The following is a 26486-nucleotide window of genomic DNA, read 5'->3' as shown; positions in this document are numbered from 1 at the left end:
TTTGTCATTTTCTTGGTATATTGTCTCTAGTCCTTTTGGAGATTAGGAGGTTTGGTTCACTTGATGTAAGATTATATCCCGTAATCTTATATTTTGTACTAAAATTACCTTAATTGGATTCAAAATATTTTTATTACCCGTAATTTAATCTTACATTCCTCAAATAATATCAAGATGCTATAATATAGAATATAATCCCAATATCACTCATTCCTTAGATTATCTCGAATTATAAATTGAATCAAATTTTAAATAAATTTACTATTTTTTATTTTAATTAAATTATCTTTTTTACCAAAACAGAATTTAAGTCTAGTTTAAATATATATATATATTTAAATAGTGGATTAGTAGATATCATATTTATTTTAAGGCTTTATTTATTAGTATATTAATTATATTTACATTGCCAACAATTTTTAGCTTAGTGACAAAAGTATTATGTCGTAGCTATGAGAGTTTAGAATTAATCCAAAGCAATCCGTTCTCCACCCCCAATTATAAAATATTAATTATAAATTATGGTTGGTGATGCAAACTTTTTTATGAATTACTATAATTATGATTTATAAATTTAGTTAAACATAATATATCTAGTCATTAGTATATAAATTGTAATAAAACAATAATTATCATAACTTATGTAATTGAGGCTAAAAAATATTTTTTTAATGAAAAATAATTGGCATTTATTAAATGTGGAATAGTTCAGTATACCATAGTTCCTCCCCAACTCTTGAATAAGAGAATAATACGTTTCAGCGCATTTGAACCTATGTCGTATTGCATTGGCAACAATGTTGACACTAATCGAGTTAAAATTCGATCAACAAAATTTATTTCTTAAATGAACTAAGCCAGTTAAAAACCAAATTCTACAAAGGTAATTTAGTAAAATGTCACATTATCTTGAATCGGTAATCTCACATTCCCAATAGTATCAAGATTCTGAAATATAAAGGGAAATTTCCGTACCAATTATTTATTATGTAATTTTATATTCCCTTAATAACACAACATTTTTTTTTACAATTTACCCTAATTTTTAATTACTTTATTTCATTTTATTAGACCAAAAATCATTTTGAATTAGGAATATACACTTTTTTTCTAATTTCACAAGTACAATTAATTATTTTAGAAAAATATGTACATTTTAGAGACATGCTATTTTGCTAAATTTATTGTAAAATTTTATAAAGTCATCTTTGGTAAAAGAACAATTTATGTACTAAAAACGTCTATATGTTAAAAAAAAGAACAAAATTTATAATATGACAATTTAGTAAAATGTGCTCTCTTATAATATTATATTCGGTCAACCAAATAACTTACATTTAGTCCAAATGAATAAAAACGGTAACATAACATGCCTGGTAATGTGTAATTTTGCATTTTGATAATCTTATTACTAAAAATAATCTTATATCCTGTGAACCAATGTTCATAATTCTTTTTATTAAGGGAGCTAGAGATAAAAATGTAAACAAATAAGAGACCAAAAATTTTATATTAAAAAGCTTAAATTGAATTACTAATTCACTAGAGGGATTAAAAGTGTAATTGTATCCTTTTATCTAACGGGACCAAATACCATTCATGCCCCCTTTGGATCAGCGCCTAAAGTTCGCGTTAGTGTTTTTGTGCCATACTTGGGTTGATAATGTTATATATTTTGTATAAAAAAATGTTATATATTTAGGTGTTGGGTTAATATAATTTTTAGTTCCCGAATTTGGTAATTAAGTTCATTTTGGTACTGATATTTTTTTGGGTCCATTTCGACCCATGAAGTTGGCAGCTGGGTTGACTTCAATATCTAAACTTAGATTTCGTAAAAGTACAATGGCATGACACTTTTGATATTTGTACCACATTAGTACCTCGAAAATAAATATATATAATCTAAAAAATTTTAAAATAATAATTTTTCAAGTATTAAGTGATAACGTGGCATAATATTAGCACAATTTTACATGATACAGTTTTAGGGACCAAAGGTGGACTTAATTACCAAGTTCATATACCAAAATGGGCAAAAAAAAAAAATACATGTACCAAAATGAATCTAAGTGTAAAATTTAGAAGTCAAAAATTACATTAACCCTTAAGTATTTGTGTCAATTTATCCTTAAAATGTCCAAATCTAATACATGTTTAGTTATTTATTAGTGGTTTTAAGGTTAAAAATTTAGGGTTTAAATCAAAACGAACAGTGATGTATATTTAAAGATTTCATTACAATGGGATCATTTGGAGTATTTTTAAATCAACGATTGAAATAAAAAGAGAGAGCAAAAAACAACAATTCACCGTTGATCATGTTATGTAAGTTTTTTCATTGAGAAACGCGAGTTTACCTTTAAACCAAATCAACTGATTTCAACACCAAAAAAGAAGAGAAATTGATTTTCAGTAAAAAATAATGTATTTGATAATTGATTTAACAAATTTTGAGTCACTAGCACAATTTCCTAATTTCTAACGTTACTTAATCAAATAATTACAATCATCCTATTTTCATCTTTTAACCACAATCATTGATTTAAAAAGAATTCCGCTATAATTAGATGTTACGTTAAATAATAACATTATCATGAATTGGATGAAATTTTAGTGATTTTTTTTGAATAAAAGTTACAATTATTTATTAATGAAAACGACAGCGCATCATATAAAGACACAGATAGACTATAAGTAAAACACCAAAGAAAATTCTAAATAAAAAAAAGATACAGCTACTACCTCCTACCCACAACCAAAGTAAAATATCGAAAGAAAACCCAGCCACCTCTGTTGAGCCCCATTCCTGTAAATCAATGAAACCTTTGAAATGCCCAGCTCCAGAATAAGAGAAATCTTGCCGTCACACTCGGCAGTAGACGAGATAGAGCAACGCATCCAACGAAACACCACCCTTGGTTGCCAGTCACACCATTACTAATTGTCCAAATCTGAAGTTGTGGAGAAATTATCCGTCCATCAGGGAATTAACAATTTGGCTTCCCAAATTAACATGCTGATATCAGATCTACCTATGATTTTTTTAATGTTCTATTTGTTATATTTTATTTAATTTTTTCTTAAGTTTTAATTTGTATAAATTAAATAAAACTTTTTTTTTTTACTATTTTGTCTGAACATGTCTCATGCGTCCACAAGTATATGCAATAAATTTTAAAATTTCCACGTCAGGTTAAACTACTATTAATCCAATAGTTCCACGTCATTAATTTTATCAACCTACTTTAAATTTAATAGTACAGGTTTTAAGTGCTCCGATTGATTATAGATGGACCAATCTGCTTACTTTTTAATAGTATAGGGACCCAAATGTACTTTTATAGTCGCTAATGCATATATTTAGGTTCAATTGTACTTTACATCTTTAAATTGCGGCTTGTATTTTAAAACAATCGTTGAATTTTGAAACGTTTTAATTGAATTTTTTAAAGTATTAATATCGTCTAAATCATGTCTTTTTATCTTTTATACTTCCGTTTTGACGTTAAATGTCGATTCAGATATAATGTAAATCAAAATTTAAGTCTATATTAAATTTTTCAGTAAAAAGACACATAGAGATAATATCAGTAAAATTTATAAAGGTTAATTTTTAACATATCATATCTAAATCGTTCAATATGATAGATTTACGTGTGTTTAAAATTTGATTTATGTATTTTAAATATGCTCAACTTCAAATCCGAGCTAGTATTAACACTGAGACTAGTGGATGGAATTAATTGATATGATATTTATATTTTCAAGGACTTAATTAAAATATTTTGAAATTTGTAGACAAATTTAAAATAAAATCTAATTTAAGGATTTTGATGGAATTAAGCATATATATATATACATATATAAGAATTAAAAAGAAAGTAAAACAATTAAGGGAAAATGGAGAGAATAAAACGAAATATTGTTTACAATTTTTAGAATTATTTAAGTTTCAATAAAATTTAATATGAATTATTTTTACCGTGTTAGATTCAAGTTGCTCATATACGCTTTTAAGAATTTGATCTAATTGGTATTTAAATCAAATTAGAATTTCGGTAATAGTTTAATAATCTCTAGTGGAAGTAACTAATGATGTTTGAATTGGGAATTGATCGAGGTATTGATTCGAAGAATGATATTGAAACGGTATGGGTCAATTGAATCAACTAAAAAAATAAATTGAACCAATTTTTATTTTTTAATTTAATTGGTCGAACCGGTCGAATTGATGAATTGGTAGATTGACTAGTTTAACTATATGTTGGGTTCTAAAAACAATGGAATTAACTAAGATTATAGCATGGTTTTTATATCAGGAGAAAAATGAGATGACATTTTTAAAAGGTTAAAATATGTATCAAGTTTTTTTGTGCTTGTTGTATATTTAGAATTTAGTCCTTTACTTTTATTTTAATTTTTAATTTTTGAATTTAAAAATGTAGTTCAATTGTTAAAACCATTAAAATTATTCTATTTAGTAACGGAATAAGTTTTAACGAGATTAACAATTGGACTTCAATTTTGAAATTAGAAAAGTAAAAGTAAAATAAGAAGGAAGGACTAATCTTCAAATGTATGAAGAGTGTAGGGACTTGGATCAGATTTTAACCTTTTTCTAAAACTCATGTTTTCTTTCTCACTTTACCTTTTTTTTCTGCCTTTTCTGGTTTCTGGGTTTGTTTTTTTCTTGCCCGCTTTGAAACAAAATAGAAAAGTGAAAAAAAAAAAAAACTAAAAATTCTACAGTAAACAAACTTTATGCAAAAATAAATTAATTTTTTTTTCTTCTTTAACTTAAACACCAGAAAATCCATGAAATTCGAGCTGAATTTCTTTGAAAGCTGATTATTCTTCGTTAATTAAGCTCTTCAAGTAAATTCGTCTTTTTTAATTTTTTCAAAAATCTTTTGTGGAGGTTTAAATCGAGCTGAAAAAGAGATCTCGTGAGTTTTTTTTTTTTATTCATACGAAGGATCGAACATCATCAGTGTGATGGTAACTAAGATTCATCGTAAAGAGAACAAAGAATCGTCGCTTCCACAATGCATTTCGCTAAGCTCGATGACTCTCCCATGTTCCGCAAGCAGGTTCACTCTCTTTTCGCTTGCTTAGTGCTTGGTGTTCGAGGTTTAATTTTTTAGCTTTATTATTTCGGGTTGCGTAATTTGATTGCCGTTTTAGTGAACTTTAGTGCTCCTTTTTTTTTGCATTCTGCTGTTAAAGGGTAAAATAAGAAGAAGAAAATAAGTAAACAAGCGTTTGGCTGCTTTAGAAAATTTAGATATTTAGCTTGATGATGAATAGATATTAATTTGTGGCTTTTAGGGACTGATTGATGATGGTTTGTATTATTAGGTACTATAGGTTTTCAATTATCAGATGGCTTCTTATGCTTTTTAATTTAGAGTTAATTAAGATCCTTTTATGATATATTCCTGGTGAACTTTTTATCATGACTATGTTTATCAAGTGCCAATCCTACATCTAAATTTGTCTTGGTAAAATGCTGATTGTAATGGGATGGAGTATCTAATTTTGCTTTTAAGACATTGTTTTCCTTTACTATTAACATGGTTATGGTGAGGACATCTTCGAACTGTTGTTTCTCTTGGATTTTGAGCTGTTGTTATGCCTACGAAGATCATAGTTTGGTTAGCTTCTCTGATTTTTATGAGAAATGGATGTTGTTTCCATGCTTCCAATTCATTAGTGATTGTCTTTTTCGCCTTTATTTTGATTTTAGGTTTCAGAGTAAGTTATTCGATCTCTTGTCATGTTTATTTTGTTTTCTACACATGCTGATAATAGAACCTTGTCAGAAAATGCATCTGTTTAGTTACTTATGGATCATATATTGGTAATTCATTTGTTTTGTTTGGTGAGACAGATACAATGCATGGAGGAAAGCGCGGAGTTGTTACGGGAGAGAAGCTTAAGGTTTTTTAAAGGATGTCGAAAATACACGTATGTTTAGATCATCAAATTTTATCCGTGTATCTTTTGTTTTCAGTAAGCAAGATCTCTTTTTGCCTTATGAACTGATATGTATGAGAATGTGACATGGCCAAGCTAAGATTTCTAATCTAAATAAAGAAATAGCCCAGTATGTCTTTCACAAATGCGCTAAGTATTGGTTTATGTTTGTTTATTTATGCCTCTTGAACATAAAGGATGTCAATTGTGTAAATTAATTGTCATAACCTATTCTTGTTCCTACATTTCTGCTGTTTTGAGGAAGTCTCATATGTTAAAAACGTTCCTCGTACATGCTGGTCAAGCATCTGATACAAAAACCTAATGCAGCCTTGCATTCAAAGAAAAACTGACATTTTTGTATGCATTATTATTTTTGGTACTTCACCCTTCAACTAATTGATGGAAATCTGTGTTAAGTCGACACTTTCGTTTACTTGAGGATGCTGATACAAATATTTTCCATTTCTGTAAAACTAGTTACATAATTGTAGCCCTCAACTGGAATAGACTTTTTATTCTTTTTCTTCTTGGGTTTTGTCCTTGGAAGAGGGAAGGAGGTGCTGTGGGGTTGCCACTGCTTGCTATTGGAGCCATAAGTTTCTGAAATATTCATTTGCATGTTTTTTTTTCTGATTGCAGTGAAGGACTTGGGGAGGGATATGATGGGGACATCGCCTTTGCAAATGCCCTTGAAATGTTTGGTGGGGGCCATAATGACAATATTAGTGTGGCTTTTGGAGGTATGTATTTGCTCAATCTTTGTGCGAAAGTTGTTTATTGGAATTGCTTGAATGTTGGTTGATACTTGATGCATACGCACCTTGAAGTGATTGGGCAGTCTTTAGTGGTAGTCGCTTCACTGTTGTTGCTGTAATGCTTCCGGTTGTAATATTTGTTGGGTTGATCCCCATAAGATGTCCAAAAGCCTCCTTATTACTTTGTCATTTTGTTCTTTTGTTCAAGCATCACATGAAGATTTATTCTGGTGCAATGATTTTTATGGCATCATAGCAATAATTGTACCCTTTTTTTCCCACTTCTTTAGGGCCTGTTATGACCAAGTTTACCATAGCGTTGAGAGAAATTGGGACATACAAGGAAATTCTTCGATCCCAGGTAAATTTCTGAAGTATCTTCTGAGCATGAATACCAAATTTACGAAAGTGAGGATATGAAAATGACTGATCTTGGATAATTCAATTATTTGACACTCTCGAACTGCTGCTACAAGAATAGTCACTGAAAGACTGATTCATATTTTAGAAATTTCAGTCATAAATGAATATTTTTGTTTGTTATTTTCTTACTGGCTATCTAAAATTGCAGTGCACAATCTTAAAAACTGATCTCTTGTCATTTTTAGATCTCTCTTTTGAACATTGTGAGAATGTAAATGTTATAAATATATTAAACTTCAACACTGTATATAGTTTATTGTTCAATCATATTGATTTAAAATAGTGTTGAAAATAGCAAACTGCTTTCTTTTCTTTCTCAGGTTGAAACCGAGCTAAATGAAAGATTAGTGCAGTTTGTTGATACTGATTTACTTGAGGTCAAGGTAACCCCTGGTTCTTCTTGCTTTTGAGATTTAAGCAGCCCTATAAATTTGGGAGGATGTGGAACTAAGTTAAAGTTGGCAACCAAATTAACTCTTGCTAGAAAAATAGGTTGATATTTTTTGCTCTGATATAGGTTCATCTGAGGTTTAGTAATATGTGCATAGTTATACATCATCTATTTTATTTGATTAACTGTTGGTTTTAAAAATCTTATCTTAGTGCAGGAAGCACGTAAGCGCTTCGACAAGGCTAGTCTCATTTATGACCAGGTGCTTTAGATGCTTTTTTTGCTAGTGTGGTTTGTTGGCATGATTTAATGTTTCTTGAATGTGATATTATAGGTCTTAAGTTGGTCTAAAATCATATTCATAGCTATATATTGCCAATTTGAATAATCTTACAGGCTCGGGAAAAGTTTCTTTCACTGAGGAAAAGTACGAAGAGTGATATTGTCAATGTTTTGGAAGAGGTATATTGCAAAATGGCTTGATAGTTTCTATTTTCTTGTATCTGACATTCTTACCTATGTATCTATCATATTGATGGAAAGTCCCTAAGTACTCTGACATTGTTGGAGTTATTCTAGGAACTTCATAATGCGAGGTCAACATTTGAGCAAGCTCGTTTCAATCTAGTGAGTGAATTGCTTGCTGATCATTTTCTAAATTGATGTTGCTGTGATAGTTCAGAATGTTCAAGATATGTAATGAGAGCACTGTGGTTTATAATTACAGGTAACTGCTCTTTCAAATGTTGAAGCAAAAAAGAGATTTGAGTTTCTGGAAGCAGTCAGTGGGACTATGGATGCACATCGTCGTTACTTCAAACAGGTGATCACATGGCAGGACTTCTCAATTTCTTTCTCATGTTTCTATCACTTGCTTAGTGCATTTCTTCTTATTATAAGTTTTGTTCATTTGTAGGGTTATGAATTATTGCATCAAATGGAGCCATATATTAATCAGGTTTGTTATCAATTATCATACAAGTTTTCTCTAGACTAAGACAAATATCTCTACATCTTCTCTAGCTTAGCTTTCTTTCCTTCATCCACTTCATTTCCTCAAAAGAGAAGAAAAATAATATCCTATACCAAATATTATTTGATAGATTAATCATAGCAGGTTATTAAATGCAAGCAAACCATAGCAGGGAAAAAAGTTGTATCTTGTCCTTTTTGATTATACCTACATCCGTGGATTCACTATACTATTGATTGTGTGCTCATTGTTGAAATACAAGTCCTGCAGGTCTTGACTTATGCACGACAATCAAGAGAAAGATCAAACTATGAGCAGGCAGCTTTAAATGAAAGAATGCAGGAGTACAAAAGGCAGGTTGCCAGAGAGAGTAGATGGTCTTCTAATGGTTCTCCTAACGGAGATGGTATACAAGCAATAGGTAGAAGTTCACATAAAATGATAGAGGCAGTTATGCAGTCTGCTGCAAAGGGAAAGGTTTAAAGAAGCTTTTTATCTCAGAGCTCTGTTTGTGAGATTGTATTAGTCCCATCAATCTGCTTCTAAAACTAAAAAATACTCCTCCAGGTTCAAACTATTCGACAAGGCTATCTCTCAAAACGTTCGTCAAACTTAAGAGGAGACTGGAAAAGAAGATTTTTTGTCCTTGATAGCCGAGGAATGTTGTATTACTACCGCAAGCAGATTAGTAAATCATCTGTAAGAATCTTCCTGTTCTGCCCTTTGGAAAAAATATTGAGAACCAGGGTTTGAAGTTCATTCTATGATCAATGCTCTTTTCTGCTCTTATAATTGTTCATCTATTGTTAGGGGTCTGGCAGCCACCTTTCCGGTCAGAGAAATAACTCTGATCTTGGATCTGGATTATTGGGTCGGTGGCTTTCTTCTCATAATCATGGTGGCATACATGATGAAAAATCTGTTGCCCATCACACTGTGAACCTGCTTACATCAACTATTAAAGTTGATGCTGACCAGTCAGATTTGAGATTTTGTTTTAGGATAATTTCTCCAACAAAGAATTACACTTTGCAGGTATGACTTATGCGTGGGCTGTAGTTCTTATAGGGGTTAATATATGTATACACACAAATCGTTTCTGGGATCAACCTATTGACAAATCATTATGCCAAAAATGTTACACTTGTGTAGGATTGAGGGTTATTATTTGGCAATTGATCCTCAATAATGTTTGATTGTGCTTGTCAGTGCAGGCAGAGAGTGCACTAGATCAGATGGATTGGATTGAGAAAATAACTGGGGTTATTGCTTCATTACTTAATTCTCAGGCTCCTGAGAGGGTAATTATTAAAGATGTAGCATGAGTTTCAAGTATCAATTTCCTTATCATTATATTGACAATTATATTCCAATACTGTTTCAGTGTCTTTCTTCTAGTCCCATGGGAAGTGGTCATCATCGATCTACCAGTGAGAGTTCGTTTGAAAGTTCTGATTTTGATCATACTGCTGGCGAAGAATATACCTCTGAGAGAAACCTTGTTAATGCACATAATGAACACCAATCAAAAGCTTCACAACATCTAAGGTCCTCTATAAAAATCGAAAAGCCAATTGATGTACTGCGAAGAGTATGCGGCAATGATAAATGTGCAGATTGTGGTGCCCCTGAACCCGATTGGGCATCTTTGAATCTGGGTGTTCTTGTTTGTATTGAATGTTCCGGTGTTCACCGTAATCTTGGTGTTCACATATCAAAGGTAAATTTAATAAATTATATATATTACCTTTTTTCTGCATTCCTTATTGAGAATCCTGCATTGCTAAAACTAAAGTATTTCATTTATCGATTGTTCTTTCTCTTGATTTTCTTACGTTTAATCAGTCAATGGTTCAGAGTAATGAAGGAGTAGCTTGATCTTGCTTGTTGGAGTTTGTATTAGTTGTTTCCGTAGACAAAATGTTTTCTACTGAAATGAACTCTTTACTCTGGAAAAAAAAAAATCACTCGGTAATGGTACCAATCTTGCCTCATCATTTATGTAACTCTTAATTTTCTGTTGGTTAATATTTCAGGTTCGATCACTTACTCTCGATGTAAAAGTATGGGAGCCCTCTGTTATAGGTTTGTTTCAATCTCTCGGCAATACCTTTGCTAACTCAGTTTGGGAGGAATTTTTGCAGTCAAGAAGTGCTCTCCATGTTGATCTCACCCTTGCGGGGTAAATATATATATTTTAATTTATATATGTTTAAAATAAGATATTTCCAGTAATATAAAACCGAACTTGATTCTTTTGCTGCTTGTTACTAACGCTTGTTATTCCGGTGATGAAGCTTTTACAAGTCTGATAAACTGCAGTTGCTTCTTACGGGCAAGCCTTGTCATACTGATTCTATATCTGCAAAGGAGAAGTTCATTCATGCAAAGGTTAAGCATTTCCCATGTATTCTATTCTTTACATTATTATTATTTTAGATAGTTGCGTAAGATGATCTTTTATTTATTTTTATTTTTATTTTTTAATTATGATGATTCTGAAAGTCCGACAATATTTTCAAAATATATACATAGATTTCTAACAATTTACAATTATTCAACTAGCATAAACTTGACGGAAATTTCTGTTTTCTTTTGATCGCAGTACGCGGAAAAGCTTTTCGTCCGCAGGCCTAAAGACAAGCAACATCCTAATCCCGTGGCACAACAGATTTGGGAGGGCGTTCGTGCCAATGACAAGAAGGCTGTATACCGTTATATTGTTAGTTGTGAAGCAGATATAAATGCAGTGTACGAACAATCTCCCGGGCCTTCATTAACCCTTGCCAAAGCGCTGCTACTGCAAGAACATGCGAATGCTGATAACAGCTCCAGTTACATAACAGCAGATTCATCTGATAGATCCTCTGCTAGCTCATTCAACTTGTTGGGAACCAGTGAGAGCCAAATCTCAGACGATTTAGATGGTTGCACCCTACTTCACCTTGCCTGTGAAACTGCAGACATTGGCATGCTTGAACTTCTATTACAATATGGAGCAAATATAAATGCAATGGATTCAAGAAGTCAAACGCCACTTCATCGATGTATTCACCGAGGCAAAACGGCATTTGCTAAATTACTACTTACCAGGTGATTTACTCATCTTTGCTACATTGTGTTTATATCTGCATTGTTTTCATGCCTTTGATCTGCATACCATATACAACAGTAAAAGTATCATCGAGATGCCTGTACTAGATGTCAAATTGCATTTTGCCTTTACTCAAAAATGGGTAAAGTAATCCTTGTATGTTAAATCAAAGAGCAAACTAGTTAGTTTGTTAAAAATTTCATTAGTTTCTACTGTTAAAAACTAATTCCTATACGTCAGCATGAGGTAGATGTGGCATGCCACGTGTCACTATCCGAATATTTTATCAGCCACGTAAATTTTAAAACGTATAAATGAATGAAATTTTTAATAGAGAACCAATTTGATCTTTTGATCTAACGAATAGGACTAATTTGCCTATTTTTTAAGTAGAAGAGTTAAAATGCAATCTGACTTCTAGTACAGAGACTTCTATGGTACTTTTACCCGTATACATCGTATCCACCGTATTTGGAATGTCATGACAATTTATGTGGTTTTTGCAGGGGAGCAGATGCACGTGCGATAAATAGGGAAGGGAAAACCCCTCTTGAACTTGCAGTAGAATCTAATATCAGTGACAGTGAGGTCCTTGCTTTATTAGCAGACGCCAACCGGTAAATTCCACAAAAAAAAGCAAGTAAGTACGACTCGAACCTGAAGTGTGGAATTTGAAAATCGTATTCGTTTTTTTTTTGTGTGTGTGTAATTTACTAAATGTATGGATGTCAGTAGTGTTTGGTTTGATGAGGGATTTTAGAGGAGAGTGAAAATGGAATGTGGTAAAGGCAATGGCATGCAATGTGTTTGGTGTTTGTTAGTTTTGTTCCTTTTCATGGTGGGAGCTGTTGAGTTGAGGATTAGATTTTAGGGCAATTCTGTGTTCTTACATTTGTTTTATTCAGATGCTTTGTTCTGCTTTCTATATATATATATATATATCTGTCGAATAACTTCTCGTATTCGGTAGTCACATTGATCTTGATTAGATTCCAAATTGGGAGTAAGTTGGATCCCCAAGTCGGAGAGCATCTCCGATTAAATAATTACAACTCGATGTTGTTTAAATCAGGTCGGGAACTGATCGGAGCATTGATCTTGAAATAGGGGTTAGACCAGTTAAATCGGGTTAAAAAATTGTTTGAATCAGTTTTCTTTAATTTTTAATAATTATTTTTCTTTATTTTTATAATTTATTTAATTAAATTGGTTGAACCTAATTGAATTTATTAAATTACTTATTTAATATTATTAATAAATTTCTTCTCCTTATAAATTTATCTTTATTTGTTTTTTGGTGTTTGGTTAATTTGTGATACCAAATTCAATCAAAAATTTAAGTTAGTATAAATAAATGAATAAATAAATTTATCTTTCATCTCTGTTTTACCTAATCATATTCAATTAACTAATCACTATATTCAATTTAAAAAAAAAGCTTTTTGATATAATTCCATTTTATTAAAATAAAACTATCATGTATAAACAAGTTGGTACAAAAACAAGTATTGAGCTATACAAAAACCTGAACCAGTGGATCTACTCAAATTTCATTTTTAAGTTAAAAATTGCTTCAAGTCCTTGTACTTTTAGTCTTTAATTCCTTACTTTTATTCTAAGAAATTTAATTTCTTTGCTTTCCTTATTTAAAATTTCTTATTTAAAAATACAAGTTTAATTATTAATATTGTTAATTTTTTTAATAAATTTAGGTTCATTACAACATTATTCTTTTAGTTACATGATTGTGAAGTGAATATTTTTTTATTTCAAAATGTCACACCAACAAATTTAAAAAGAACTGTGCTAACGACTAGAACTAAATTTTAAAAATTTTAAAAATGGAGGGATTAAAATTTGAAAAATATAAGCACATGGACTAAATTCTAAATTTACGAAGAATAATGAACTTAAAGTATATTTTAATTTTGATCAAAATATGCCATAAGTCTCTATACTTCTTTTAAATTTAAAATTTAAAATTTAATGCTTATACTTTTATTTTAGAAATTTAGTTTTACTTTTCAAATTTCAAAATTTAAATTTAATTGTCAACATTATTTTTTTGTTAAATTAGTTGTGATATTTTGAAATAATAAAAATCTCCTTGATAATTGTATAACTAAAAATAGCATTATAATAAACTTAAATTTAATAATATTAATAATTCAATTTAAATTTTAAAATTTAAAAATAAAAGAATTAATCTCTACTAACTCAATTTCAATTTTTAAAAAGTATGGTAATTTATTACATTTTAACCCAACTACTCATAACTCCAAATCTCAAAATTAAAAAATAATAATAATAATAAAATAAACTTTTTAAGTGCATTGCAATTTACGGTCAACCGATGAAATCGTTTTTTTGCGTGAAGTAGGCGAAGCGACAAGCACGAAACAGGACGAAGTAGCAGACCGACTTTAGTAAAATAGTCGGCTCACTCACACCAATACGATTTCAAGCCCACAGGTCGCTATTCTCGCGATCACGTTGTTTTAATGCAATTTTCCCTTTAATTAACTTTTTTATTTATTTAATGGTCAAAATATTATTTTATCACGTATCCTAAATTTAATATCGTTAAGTTTAAGTATCGATTTAAATGACAGAAAAAAATTTAGAATACTAATCTTGAATGAAAAAATTATAAATACCAATATAAAAATAGATAAATTTAAATATTAATCTTATATTTAACTCTTAATTTAAATACAAATTACACGATTAAAATTAAGGCATGTCAGTCATAAAAACATTCCACCACGTGATTCCGGTGCTTCCATTTTAACAAATATTTTCATTCATTTTCTACCCACCTTTCCTCTCTTTTAATTGCGTTCACGCCACACTAATTAATATTAGATTATGAAAATAATTAATTGTGTATTAAATTTTTTATATGTTGAGGGTAAAGGAGTCGGTCGGAGTAGCGGTTTAGGAAAAAGTTTTAGATTGGTTGAGCTTGAATCGGTATAAATTGATTGAACTATTTTTACTTGTTTTATTATTATAAATTTTTAATGATTTATTGAATTAAAAATTTTGATTAAGGAGAGGCGACTTCTTTAAGTAGGGGCAAAATTAGAATTTTTTTTAAAGGGTGAAATTAAATTATAAATTTTTACGATAGAAAAATTATAATTTTATTATTTTGATAGGCTATATATTTATAATTATTAGATGATTAAATTAAAATTTTATATTTTTAAGGGCTAAACTGTAATTTTACATTTACTAATTTAAAATTTTAAAATTTTTAAAGGGGCCATATGAAAAAAATTCATTTTAGGGGGGTTGGGGCCCTTACTAGCCCAGTAGTTTTGCCACTTTCTTTTAGTGAAGTCTTCTAAGTATCGTTTGTCGTTTGCTAAAGTTGTCTCTCGACTTAATGAGTGCCAAAGTGATTAAAGTTATTTAAAGAGATAGTAGGTTCGAAAGAGAAAAAGTGCATCGTTGAATCACATAATTGCCTAACAAGGCTATAAAAGAGCATGGGTTCAACCCCTACCTAGCACAAATGTCCATATTTCCTTGGTAGGTGGTCATGCACCACACATGCGATCAGGTCCGATAAAATATTTTTCTCAGTTGAATTCGTCACCTTTTCAAGTAATTTCAAGCACTTGAACTCTCCTTACAGTCAAAAGATAAAACTTCAATTAAGAACAATACCAACCCGTTAAAAAGCCGATCGGAGGAGAGTTTTAGCTTTAATGATTGAGATGTAGGTTTAAAACACATTAATTGTATTTTAATTTGTTTATTAAAGTTGGATTTATTAATTATTGAGTATTTTATGAATGCAACACTTGATTATGATATGTTTTGATTATATAATTATAAATTATAATATTTTTAAAATCATAATTTGGTCCTCACTGACGTGGCACTTTGCCTAAAACCTGTCTACATACATCCTGGTTTCCTAACAACCCATTTATTTAGCAATTCCATTATATTATTAAAAAAATTAATTTTTATACTTTTCACATATTTAGAATTTAGTTTTTATTTTTATTTTAAATAATTTAATCCTCAAATATTTCGATTTTAAAAATATAATTCCAATTATTAACATCGGTAATATATATATTTTTGGTTATATGGCTGCTAAGTGAAGGTTTTTTTTAATTTCAAAATATCATATTAGGAAATTTAACGGTTTAACAATTTGAAGTAAATTTTGAAATTTGAAAAGTAGAGGAATTAAATTCTTGAAAGTAAAAATATACGATTTTTTTATCATTACAAAGTTGTTGGTTTTGAATGTTACCAAATATTTTAAGTTAAATTATGCTATAAGTCATTGTACTTCACAAAAGTTATGGATTTAGTTCCTATACTTTAATTTGATTATTTTTAGTCCTTGTACTTTTCAAAATTTAAAATTTTAGTCTTCGCCAAAAAATAATTGTTAAATTCATTAAGTTCTGTTATTTCCAAAATCTAATGTGACAGACAAATTACCATATGTGTAATGTTATATCACCTTATTATTTCCACATATTACTCACTGAAATTCCAGTTAATGGACTAAAGACTATCATTTATGTCAAGACTGAAATTCGAACTTTGAAAAGTTTATGGATTTAAAATGAACCAATCGAAGAATATTGATTAAATATACAATTGTATGCATAGTACATGACTAGTAATTGAATTTAACCGAACAAATTTAATTGCTACTGTTTGGGTCAGGACTAAAATTTTAAAATTAAAAAGTACAAGGACTAAAATTGATAAATTTAAAATACATGAACTAAATCCACAACTTTTACAAAGTATATGGACTAATAGAATAACTTAACCATATTTTTACTATTACTAGTACTTAAACTCAGTCGAAAAATATTTTTAAGGCATTTTGATAGTCGTAAATAGTTTTTTTCTGTATAGTCAAGGTATTTCACTATTCATGAATATGTATTTTTTCAAGGCTCGTGATTGACTTTTCTAACAATACCATATCTAGTATTAGAACTTAAATTCTTTCCCTAAAAATAGGTAAAAAATCCTCTACAGCCCCTCTCAATTTCAAAATTGAACAATTTGATCCCTTCAATAAAAAAACCCAGAGCAATTTAATCTCTATTAATTTTAAAAGTAAGCAACTAAAGACAATTAATCACGACGTTAATGTTTTCCATCAATTGTACATGATTTTGATTGGTATAATAACAAAGTTAGCCCTTAAAATCTACACATTCCGATAATTTGGTCATAATTTAACAAATTTATCTCGCAACATTTCTGTAAATGTTGACGACGCATTTGTTGAATTTTTTTAGAATTAAGGCCAAAATGACAAAACATGTAAAACATTGAAATCTAAATTTATTATTATATCAATCAAAATTAACGACGTGATCAATTATCCTCAGTTGTTCACTTTCGAAATTAACAGTGGTAATTGATCCAATTTTTCGAGAGGGATTAATCTGCTCGATTTCGAAATTGAAAGAGACTGAAGAAGTATTTTGATCCAATATGTCTACAATTATTGGTCACAAACATAAATAATTCAATTGCACTATCAAATTAAAGATTTAAATTTCCAAATCTTCTACCAAAAAAAATAAAATAAAATCCCAAACCTTAGCAACGTGATGAAAAGTCTATTTGCACAAAGTTTTTTTTATGAAGTAAGAATTTGTCAAATTTTTCAAAAGTATAATTCGGTCAAACAAAAGAAAAATCAAAATTGACAGTCCTTATACTGCAATTATATATATTTTTATTATAATGTCAATTTTGATGCAACAGAAATATCCTTTGCACTTGCTCCCCTGTCTCCCACCCATTCAATTTAGACCAAATCAACGACGAAAAATTATATATTAATAATAAAAATATTTTTTATATATGATTTGCAATTACATAATAATTACTAAATCATAATTACACTCTCTTACATATATATATATATATATATATATATATAATTTTGTTGAAAGTTTACCTATTTTATATTAAAGATTTTTATTAATAATAATAAGGCATAATAACTTTTTAGTCCTCCAAATTTATTAAAAAAGTCATTTTAGTCATTTATTTAATTTTTCGTCTCTTTTAATCTTTGAATTTATATTTTTTGTCAAATCATTCTAAAATAGATGAAAAAATTTGTTAACTTTTTGACATGATATATACGTGGATGGTACGAAAACATTTAATTATTTTTAAAATTTTAAAATATTAGAAAATATTTTTTATATTTTATGTTTTTAATAAATTTAAAAAATTGAATTTTAAAATTTTAAAAATTAATTAATGATGACATGTCATCCTTGTGACAATTCACATGTATACCATATCAACAAAGGTAAAAAAATGTTGACTTTTTCATCCATTTTAAGGTAATTTGACAAAAAATATAAGTTTAAGGGTTAAAAAATTAAATAAAAAGCTAAAATAATTTTTTTTTGTGAAGTGAGTATGCCTAATATTAGAAAAAGCATCCGCACTACTACCCAACCATAGTCAATATCAATACATACTAAAATAATCTTCTTTTAAAATCATTTGGGATAAAACAATATTTAATCACTGAACTTAATAATAATTTTCAACTTAGTCCTTTATTTTGTTTTTCTACATTAGTCTTGAAATTTGATAACTTTTCTCAGTTATGATTCATGTGATGATGTGGCACTTTGAGATTGTATCATGTCATTACATATGAGATTGGTTGATAATATCATAATGCAATGTCGTCACATGGACAAAAAAACCAGAGACAAAAGTGGGAAAATTTGTTAAGTTTAAGAGTTAAATGTTAAAAAAAAAATCAATTTATATAAGTTCGGGAAAAGAAGGGTTGATTCCATCAAATATCCCCATATTAGCCCTGGTTCTAAACTAACATTTAAACTTTAAATATTTTCAATTGAGTCCTCAAAAGTATTAGTATTGTATTAATTAGGTCCTATCATTATCGTAGCCATCAATTTAGACATTAAATGATAGTTTAGATATGACACGATGCATATTTAAAACACATGGATCAGATCGTAAACACGAATGTAACTGCACATTGATAGCTGGATTTGATGTGTTAAAAACATAAACAATTGTCATTATACACATGTTTACAATTTAATTAATATGTTTTAAACATGCTCATTGTCGTGTTTTAACTAACATTTAACATCTAAGCTGATTATTAGATTGGTGAAAAGATGTGATTGATACAATACTAAGTACTAAATTAAAAAAATTGAAATTGGATGATCAGATCCAAATTTGAGTAATAATTTAGGGATGTCCGGTGAAATTAATCCAAAACGAGAAAAGAAATATATGAAGACTCACGTATACACTATTATGGTCATAGAGTTGAACCTGCTTCTTTTGTTGGCAACACAGATCCCACGTGGAAGTCGTGTACGTACTATATTTTTTATACGCTTTTACCCACCGAATATACAATCTTTAATAAATAATTCAAATAAAATCACCATTTTAATAATTATTATTAGGTACTACAAGGTCATTCAACTATTATTAAATTTATGTTATGGTCACTCAATTTTAAAAAGTTACAAAATGGTCACTAAATAAACTATACTTAAGTTTTTTTATTTAAGTCACTAAACTGTTATTATATTTTTTTGAAGTCTAGCTAGTGAGTACCAAGTGACGATTTAACGATCAGTATGGTAGATCAATATGGTAGATCAGTACATGTTAATGAGTAGAAGAACATGCCTTAGATCTAAGGCGATTTGACGGTTAGTGTCATAGATCGGAGAAAAAAGCTGTTTAGATTTTGGTTCATAGATTCATGATGTTTAAAATTATTTTTTGAAAAAAAATTGAACTGTGGAAGAGAAGATGAATGAGAGGTTTGGATTGGTGCAACCTGTGCCAACAAAGAAAGCTATACAACAACAATTTTGACAGTCCAATGATTTAAATGAAAACTTTCAAATAATTAAAGGATTATTTTGTAACTTTTTAAAATTAAGTGACTAAAATTTAAATATACTAATAGTTTAGTGACATTAGCTTGAATTTACCCATATTATTATTATTAATAAATACAGAGAATCTCCTTTAATACATTGTCATGCATCTCGTGTAATGCAATTCTCATTTATGCCAAAAAAATCCTTCACTTTCCCTCCGCTTCTTCATTTATATATGCTTCAATTTTCTCTCATTTTCTTTTAAACCAAACAGAAACAAAAAAGAAAAGAAAAGAAAAGGATTTTTCATTTTTTTCTCTTTGAAAAGTTAAAGAAAAAATGTCCAGAGCTACCGTCGAGCTTGATTTCTTCGGCATGGAGAAAGCCAATTCCTGCAAATCTCAGTTCCAGAAATTCATTGATCGCCGCCGGAGCTTCCGAGGTAACGTTTCGGTTATCTTTTTTTAATTTTTAGTGACTTTTTCTGAATTTTTAGTGCTTTTAAGTGATAGTTAGTGATTTTTCTTTTTTTTGAATTTTAATAGGTATTCAAGGCGCCATTTCGAAGATGAATCCAGAGCTTATCAAATCTGTGATTGCTTCCGGTTCGACGAACCGGAATCCGGTTGATTGGAGAAAATCCTTTTCGGTTCCGTCGAGTCCTAAAGAAGATCGGAGTACTTCGCTTCCTTCTTTACCTCTACTCAATCCTGCTTTGAGGTACGTACTGAACTCGTTTCCGTACTTTCATGGTTGATCTAACATCGTAACCGATTTTAAATCATTAACGTGAATATACAAAAAAGAAAAAGGGTTTAACATTTTTTTTTCAGGTCTATTCCTTCTGAGGAGAGTCCTGAAACAGCTCCGTTGACGATTTTTTACAACGGAACGGTTTCCGTAATCAATGTACCTCGAGACAAGGTTCGTTTATCCATAGATAAGAAAGGAATTAAATTAAACCTTTTTTCTTTTTTAAATTCAGTGAATTAAAATTGTGTTTTAAAAAAAAATTAGGCGGAAAGCATCTTCAAACTTGCCGTTGAAGGAAGCTCAAAAAACATTGAATCAGTAGACTCATCAAAAGCTGCAAATCCTTCAAGTGATCAACAAAACCTCCTCGAAGCTCGTAATGGAGGTTAGTATTATATACGTATATATGTATTTATGTATGTATGTACGTACTTTTGGTAACTTAAGCTATTGTTTTGGATATTTTTATGCAGATTTGCCAATTGCTAGAAGAAAGTCGCTGCAAAGATTTCTGGAAAAGCGCAAAGAGAGGTTAGATATATTACTGTGTTGGATCCGAATTTACAGAATTTTTACTAATTTTCTAAAAAAAAAAAAAACAACAACTGAAAGTATGATTTATAAAATTTTTTTAAAGTTCGGAAATATTTTCTGTTGAGTGGGTTGGGATCATTCGTTTCAAAATGTCAACAAGTATTGTTCTTGGATCTTGCCAAGGCTTTTTCTTCCACCTTTGGCGAGAGCCGCATAAGATTCATGAAGAGGGAGTGCCTCAAGGCAACGAGCCATATGTGAGCGCACGGTCACCCATCAACGGCTAATTGTTCTCCTTCTATGGATCGTATACGGTTTTCGGTAAATTTAAGAAACAAAATTCTGACCAGACTTAAAAGACAATACTTATCATTATTAGGGTCTAATTGTTTGTCAAGGAGATAATACTTTGAAAACTTCTTCCGAAAGAGTTGTTCCTTTCAACAATTTCAATCATTAAAAGAAAATTAAAGTCGAGTATAAAGAATTCGGTGTCCCTTAAAAAATTATCAATTTAGATAAAAAAACAATTAAAATATCGATTGATTTCAATTTTAAATTTAATTGAGGGCCAAAATAATTACTTAAACTATCCTTCACCCAATTAGTTTTAGGATGGTACTTCATAACTAAATATATTTATATAAATATATGACGATTTCTTAATTTTAATAGTGAGAATTAATTAATTTATTTTATAAAATCCGAAATCCTTTTTATTTATTAAAATCTCCCTCTTTTTTGAAAGCATAATTCATTTCAACCTATATAAAAAACCAAATGTGATTTTGCTTGCTTGTATTTAAGCACATGAAAAAGGCAACGATTTGGAAAATGACCAAATTATGGTGTTTTCTAAACCGTGCCAAGTTGCCAACCAAGGCATCTATTTAAGAATTTTAACTTTTTTATTTATTACTTTTTCACTTTGACATTTAAATTTCCAAAATACAAAAGGCACTATTTATATATATTTTCTTTTTTAAAAGATTAAACCTACATCACACGTTTTTGAATAGGTATAGGGAGGCACATTGATCACGAGTCCCATCACCATACGGTCCACATTCAAATATTTCCTTCATTTATTGATTTGCCAAACACCTACTTTGACAAACATTTAATAAATCTAATAATAGACTCAATCACATTTGAATAATAATACATTATTTTTATGATATAGTCGTACATTAATATTTTTACGAGTATTTTTTAAATAAAATACTTTCATAATATAATTTATAAAATTTTATTAAAATTTGTTAATAAGCTATAACAACTTAATCAAAGGTCGATCTTGGTGATTTCTCACTTATTTAAATTAAAAATTCATCACAAGATATTGGCTTTCTCTTTGTTTGTTTCTATTAATTGAGTATGTTTATATTTCATTTCAGATTGTTGCCATCTAAGTTTTGGGGTTTGCTTAAAATTTTCAAAAATTTTAGAGACTTAATTAGAATTTTTAAAAATTATAGAAGGCATAATGAAAATTTTAGAATCACATTGAAAAGTTGGTCTTAAGGGGGCATCTGTTTAGTTTGAGTTTTGGATAATTTCAGTTTTTTATTGGTTCGGCATCATTTGGGTTTGATATTAATGTCTTTTAGGTTGGGTTTTAAATTATTTCTTATTTTGATTAGTTTAGATTTAAGTCATTTTAGAATATTTATTTCAATAATTTTGAGTTTAAATTATTTTAAATTTAAATAAATTTATGTTTTGATTTGGTTGAATGGACCAAAACATAAATTTTTTTTTATGTGATGCTTGAAATCATCAATGAAATAATGAAGTTTCCTCTCAAAAACGTCAAATATCTAACACATGGCTGTATTTTTTTTCGTTTTTAGGTTGACTTCCCCTTATGCTTGGTAGTCGCTATACACCACCACCTAAACCAAAAAAACGCGTTTTGAAGAAAGGAAAAAAGGAGGAAGGGCCCCATTTTATTAAACACAACGTAGAAGAAAACCAAAAAGGAGCCGACAAAGAAGATAATTTTAGTTTTAGCTTATACAGATAATATAATCTATATCTACATATATAGAAGAAAATGGCTAATTTAGGGTCTAATAATAGGGATTTCAAGCATTTCTTTTTTATTTTATTTTATATATATTTATGGATTTGAAGACGTTGATTTTTATGTCACATGTTATGTGCTGACCTTTCCTTTAATTAATTAATTTATGACTTTATTTACTGTTATTATACAATTCTAATAAAAGCATGTGTTTGTTATTACTAATTTTACTACCTGTTTGGTGCATTGAACAACTCCCTCACTGGAATTCCCACGTGTTACGGAATTTCTAGATCACTGTTCCGTGATCTTTTTCTCCTCTGTGTTTTATTTTATTTTATTTTCTTTTTTCATTCCCTATTTACTCTGATTTGGATAAATAGATTTTGGATATGCCACATCATCTATTTCGATAATTTGGTAGCTGAAGTTATCGGTTGAATCAAATTCAAGTTTAATAATATTTGATTTGATCAATTTGTGAATTTTATTGATTTTTTTATATTTTTATATTATTAATTAGGTTATTATTCTTAATATATATTTTTTGAACTCAAGCTCGAGTATGATTGAGCTCGAACTCGAGTAGCTTAATTATATCTTGAGCTTAAATTCAAATGTTCAATCAAGCTTGAACTGAGTATCAAGCTCACCTTGACTCACTTGTATAAATTTTTGGGTTAATGTACTATTTTAGGGCTTAACCTCGGTAATTTTGAAAACAATGGTCTAGTTCAGGCTCCAATGGAAGAATGGTCATGAAGTTCAACGATTAACTTTAATAAATAAGAACAATTGCCAAGTTCAGATTCAAAAAATGAATTTATCCTAAATTATTTTATAAGAAGGTATTATGAATAATATATTTGAAAAAATTATAATCAAGTTTTAGAAGTAACTATTACAAAGTACAATTCTTTTGGTATTTTAGATATGGTTCAGAATAAATTTCGATCGTCTTATTTTTTGTGGGATTTCAACCAAAATAAAATTAAGAGAAAACACAAATAATTTATATAGAGTAGAATTAATTCTTTTTGAAAGAAATAAATTTTGTTACACATACATGTCTAAGCAACTATTAAGTAGAATCAAACCATTATAATACAGAAATAGATAAATAAAAAATAAAAAAAATGATTCAGGCTAAAACTTATACATGCACGATTGCCTATGATGGAACATGCGCAATTATACATGATGGAGGATTTGGACTTAAAATTTCAATATTTACAATATAATTTATTAAGCTAAGATTTTTTTTTTAAAATTTTCTTTATAGAAAAACAAAAGGATTATCTAAATTTAAACTCGAAATTTGATATTAGTAAAAACTTAAGCATCGTAAATTATTTGGCACTGTACAATAGCTAGTTGATGAGATTGAGTTAGATTGGTTTAAGTTTTTTTTATCGGTACATGAGTTAGGGTTTTTAAAATTATGTGGCGTTGTTTAATCTAAATGAGAGTATAGATCCCTTGGGTCCAATATGGACCTATTGAGTAAGTCATCGATTCCTAACGAATAATACTCCATAGACTTTTTTCAAAACAAGTTTAACCTCTTCTTAACAAATACAATTTACATTTTAATTGATTTGAATTTACATAAAAACTTAAACTAAAAATTATAATTCTTTAAAATTAAAAAAATAATCTGAAATCTATAATTTGAAAAATCATAAAAATAAAAACATAATCCTTAAAATTTATATCGAAATGGGAACAAAACATAAAGAATTTATTGAAAATATTGAATACTGAACTGAAAAAAGATCCATATGTTGCTACCCAGGATCGAACTGGGGACCTTTAGTGTGTAAGACTAACGTGATAACCACTACACCACAGCAACCTGTTGACCCAAAATCTGTTCAGCTTTATTTAATCAGTTAGTAATAATAAATGAAAGAGGGTTAATATACTATTTTGTATTTAATTTTAACTTCAATATTTAATTTAGTATTTCAAATCAACAAGAAAAATTAAACATTACAAATCATTTATCACTATACCAATAACTATTTAATGAGATTGAGTTAGATTAGTTCAGGGTTTCTATAAACATATGGCACGATTTAATCTAATCTAAATGAGAATATGTATTAACATCTGGCAGCTTTTCAACCTCGTTTATAGAATTAAAATTTTTTACCATCAGTTTATTAAATAATTATCATAACGTAACTATTTCATAAAACCTTTTCTTCACTTGAATAAACAAATTATTAAACTAAACTAATTTTGATCTTACTATTTATTGATGTTTTGTTATACCTTTTTTAATCTTTCATTTCTCTTTTACATTTTTTAGGTTCAAGGCTACCTTTAGTGTGTAAGACTAACGTGATAACCACTACACCACAGCAACGCATTTGTGAGACAACTGTAATTAAAAATTAATCTTTCAATCCTGTTTAAGAAGTCATAAAGAATGAAAAAGGGTTGATATATGATTTGGTATTTGAGTTTGGCTTCAATGTTCAATTTAGTACCTAAGTTTTTTGTGTCTTAATTTAATATCTAAGTTTGGTTTTAATGTTCAATTTTGTACTTGAGTTTTTCTTTGTCCCGTTTAAACACTAGAGTTTGAATTCAATGTTTAGTTTAGTACTTGAGTTTTTTTGTATGTTTATTTTACTAAAGCAAATGTGTCAAATATTTATTGGGCGAGATGATATCATTTAATCTGCGTACTAAATCAAACATTGAAACCAAACTCATTTACTAAATGGTATATTAACCCAATATAAAATATTAAAATTATTCATTAAATGCTGGACAAATTATATCAAAGTGATAATTTTTTGTTGAATATTTTACAATTGAAACAAAGGTTTTTAACCAGTGAACATTTACAAATTAGCATAAAGAGTTATAAGAAGTCCACAATGTGCTCAATTGATAAGTTCAAAGTACATATATGATATAAACACAAAAGGGTAAATCTCAAGAATATACAATAACTTTAATTTTAATACATAATTTAATATATTAGCTTTAATTTGGTCTAATTATATGCATGAAATTTTGATTGCGTTTAAATTTTTGCACAAAACTTTGACTATGATTCAATTATATACATTTAAATAAATATATCAATTTATTTTTATATTAGATAAATATAATTAATTACATGTATTAATAATTTGTAAAAATTAAATCAAATTAAAGTTGTATAATTAATTACATGTATTTTGGTAACTGCAATTTTGCTATTAGTAATTAAAAAATGTAGCCATCTGACAATTTAGTAGGAAGGTTCCTATCTATCATTTTATATGACAACAACATCAAAATTGACATCTCAATTGTATGGATTGGATTGATTTCGAGTTAAGTTGATTTGGATATAATTTGTAATTTACAGTTTTTGAGTTATTTTAAATCGGGTTATTCAGTATTTTCTTTTTTCATATCTGGGTCTTTTCAAGATTTAAGTTATTTGAAGTTCAAGTCATTCGAATTTAAAATTTAGGGTTTTTTGGGTTCGAATCATTTCATGATTTCGTCACTTTATATTTAAATTAATTCAAGTTATGGCTAACTATTCTGAATTTGAATTTAGGTCGGATTTAAATTAGTTCGAATTTAAGTAATTGACTTTTATAACTAAATTTAAGTTCAAAATATTGATATCGAATT

The 26486-nt window shown here is 28.8% G+C and overlaps 2 protein-coding genes and 1 non-coding gene across 5 annotated transcripts; 2 read left to right on the top strand and 1 right to left on the bottom strand.

The window, feature by feature from the left end:
- Nucleotides 1-4655: 4655 nt before the first annotated feature.
- Nucleotides 4656-12571, top strand: LOC108483500 (ADP-ribosylation factor GTPase-activating protein AGD3). 3 transcript variants are annotated; one of them, XM_017786943.2, is made up of 19 exons: nt 4656-5093; nt 5894-5970; nt 6622-6722; nt 7028-7098; nt 7481-7543; nt 7769-7813; nt 7948-8013; nt 8131-8178; nt 8279-8374; nt 8468-8509; nt 8795-9001; nt 9092-9223; nt 9335-9559; nt 9739-9825; nt 9909-10244; nt 10561-10706; nt 10822-10915; nt 11130-11617; nt 12125-12571. In XM_017786943.2, the coding sequence occupies exons 1-19, from the start codon at nt 5049-5051 to the stop codon at nt 12237-12239; spliced, it is 2484 nt and encodes an 827-aa protein (XP_017642432.1). In that variant the 5' UTR covers nt 4656-5048; the 3' UTR covers nt 12240-12571. The 3 variants fall into 3 exon arrangements, with proteins under 3 accessions (XP_017642432.1, XP_017642433.1, XP_052887644.1); XM_053031684.1 differs by lacking the exon at nt 4656-5093 and adding an exon at nt 5106-5585; XM_017786944.2 differs by lacking the exon at nt 9335-9559.
- Nucleotides 12572-19685: 7114 nt separating this feature from the next.
- Nucleotides 19686-23066, top strand: LOC108482284 (protein TIFY 9). The gene is made up of 6 exons (XM_017785409.2): nt 19686-19970; nt 20074-20248; nt 20362-20452; nt 20546-20666; nt 20755-20812; nt 22669-23066. The coding sequence occupies exons 1-6, from the start codon at nt 19868-19870 to the stop codon at nt 22691-22693; spliced, it is 573 nt and encodes a 190-aa protein (XP_017640898.1). The 5' UTR covers nt 19686-19867; the 3' UTR covers nt 22694-23066.
- Nucleotides 23067-24623: 1557 nt separating this feature from the next.
- On the bottom strand, nt 24624-24696 carry TRNAV-UAC (transfer RNA valine (anticodon UAC)). Its single transcript has one exon. It is a non-coding gene; the product is annotated as a tRNA-Val (tRNA).
- Between the last annotated feature and the right edge of the window lie 1790 nt (nt 24697-26486).

This window comes from Gossypium arboreum, chromosome 1, assembly GCF_025698485.1.
Source record: "Gossypium arboreum isolate Shixiya-1 chromosome 1, ASM2569848v2, whole genome shotgun sequence".
Lineage (NCBI taxonomy): Eukaryota > Viridiplantae > Streptophyta > Magnoliopsida > Malvales > Malvaceae > Gossypium > Gossypium arboreum.
The sequence above is the reverse complement of the archived record's forward strand: the minus strand, read 5'-3'. Positions and strand labels throughout refer to the sequence as shown.

Excerpts from the sequence above, each read along its gene's own strand:
- LOC108483500 (XM_017786943.2), top strand. The coding sequence starts at position 5,049 with ATGCATTTCGCTAAGCTCGATGACTCTCCCATGTTCCGCAAGCAG. Across the intron at positions 8,179-8,278 it reads AGCAAGCTCGTTTCAATCTA|GTAACTGCTCTTTCAAATGT; the intron begins GTGAGTGAATTG and ends TTATAATTACAG. Across the intron at positions 11,618-12,124 it reads GCTAAATTACTACTTACCAG|GGGAGCAGATGCACGTGCGA; the intron begins GTGATTTACTCA and ends TGGTTTTTGCAG.
- LOC108482284 (XM_017785409.2), top strand. The coding sequence starts at position 19,868 with ATGTCCAGAGCTACCGTCGAGCTTGATTTCTTCGGCATGGAGAAAGCC. Across the intron at positions 20,249-20,361 it reads CTACTCAATCCTGCTTTGAG|GTCTATTCCTTCTGAGGAGA; the intron begins GTACGTACTGAA and ends TTTTTTTTTCAG. Across the intron at positions 20,667-20,754 it reads CCTCGAAGCTCGTAATGGAG|ATTTGCCAATTGCTAGAAGA; the intron begins GTTAGTATTATA and ends ATTTTTATGCAG.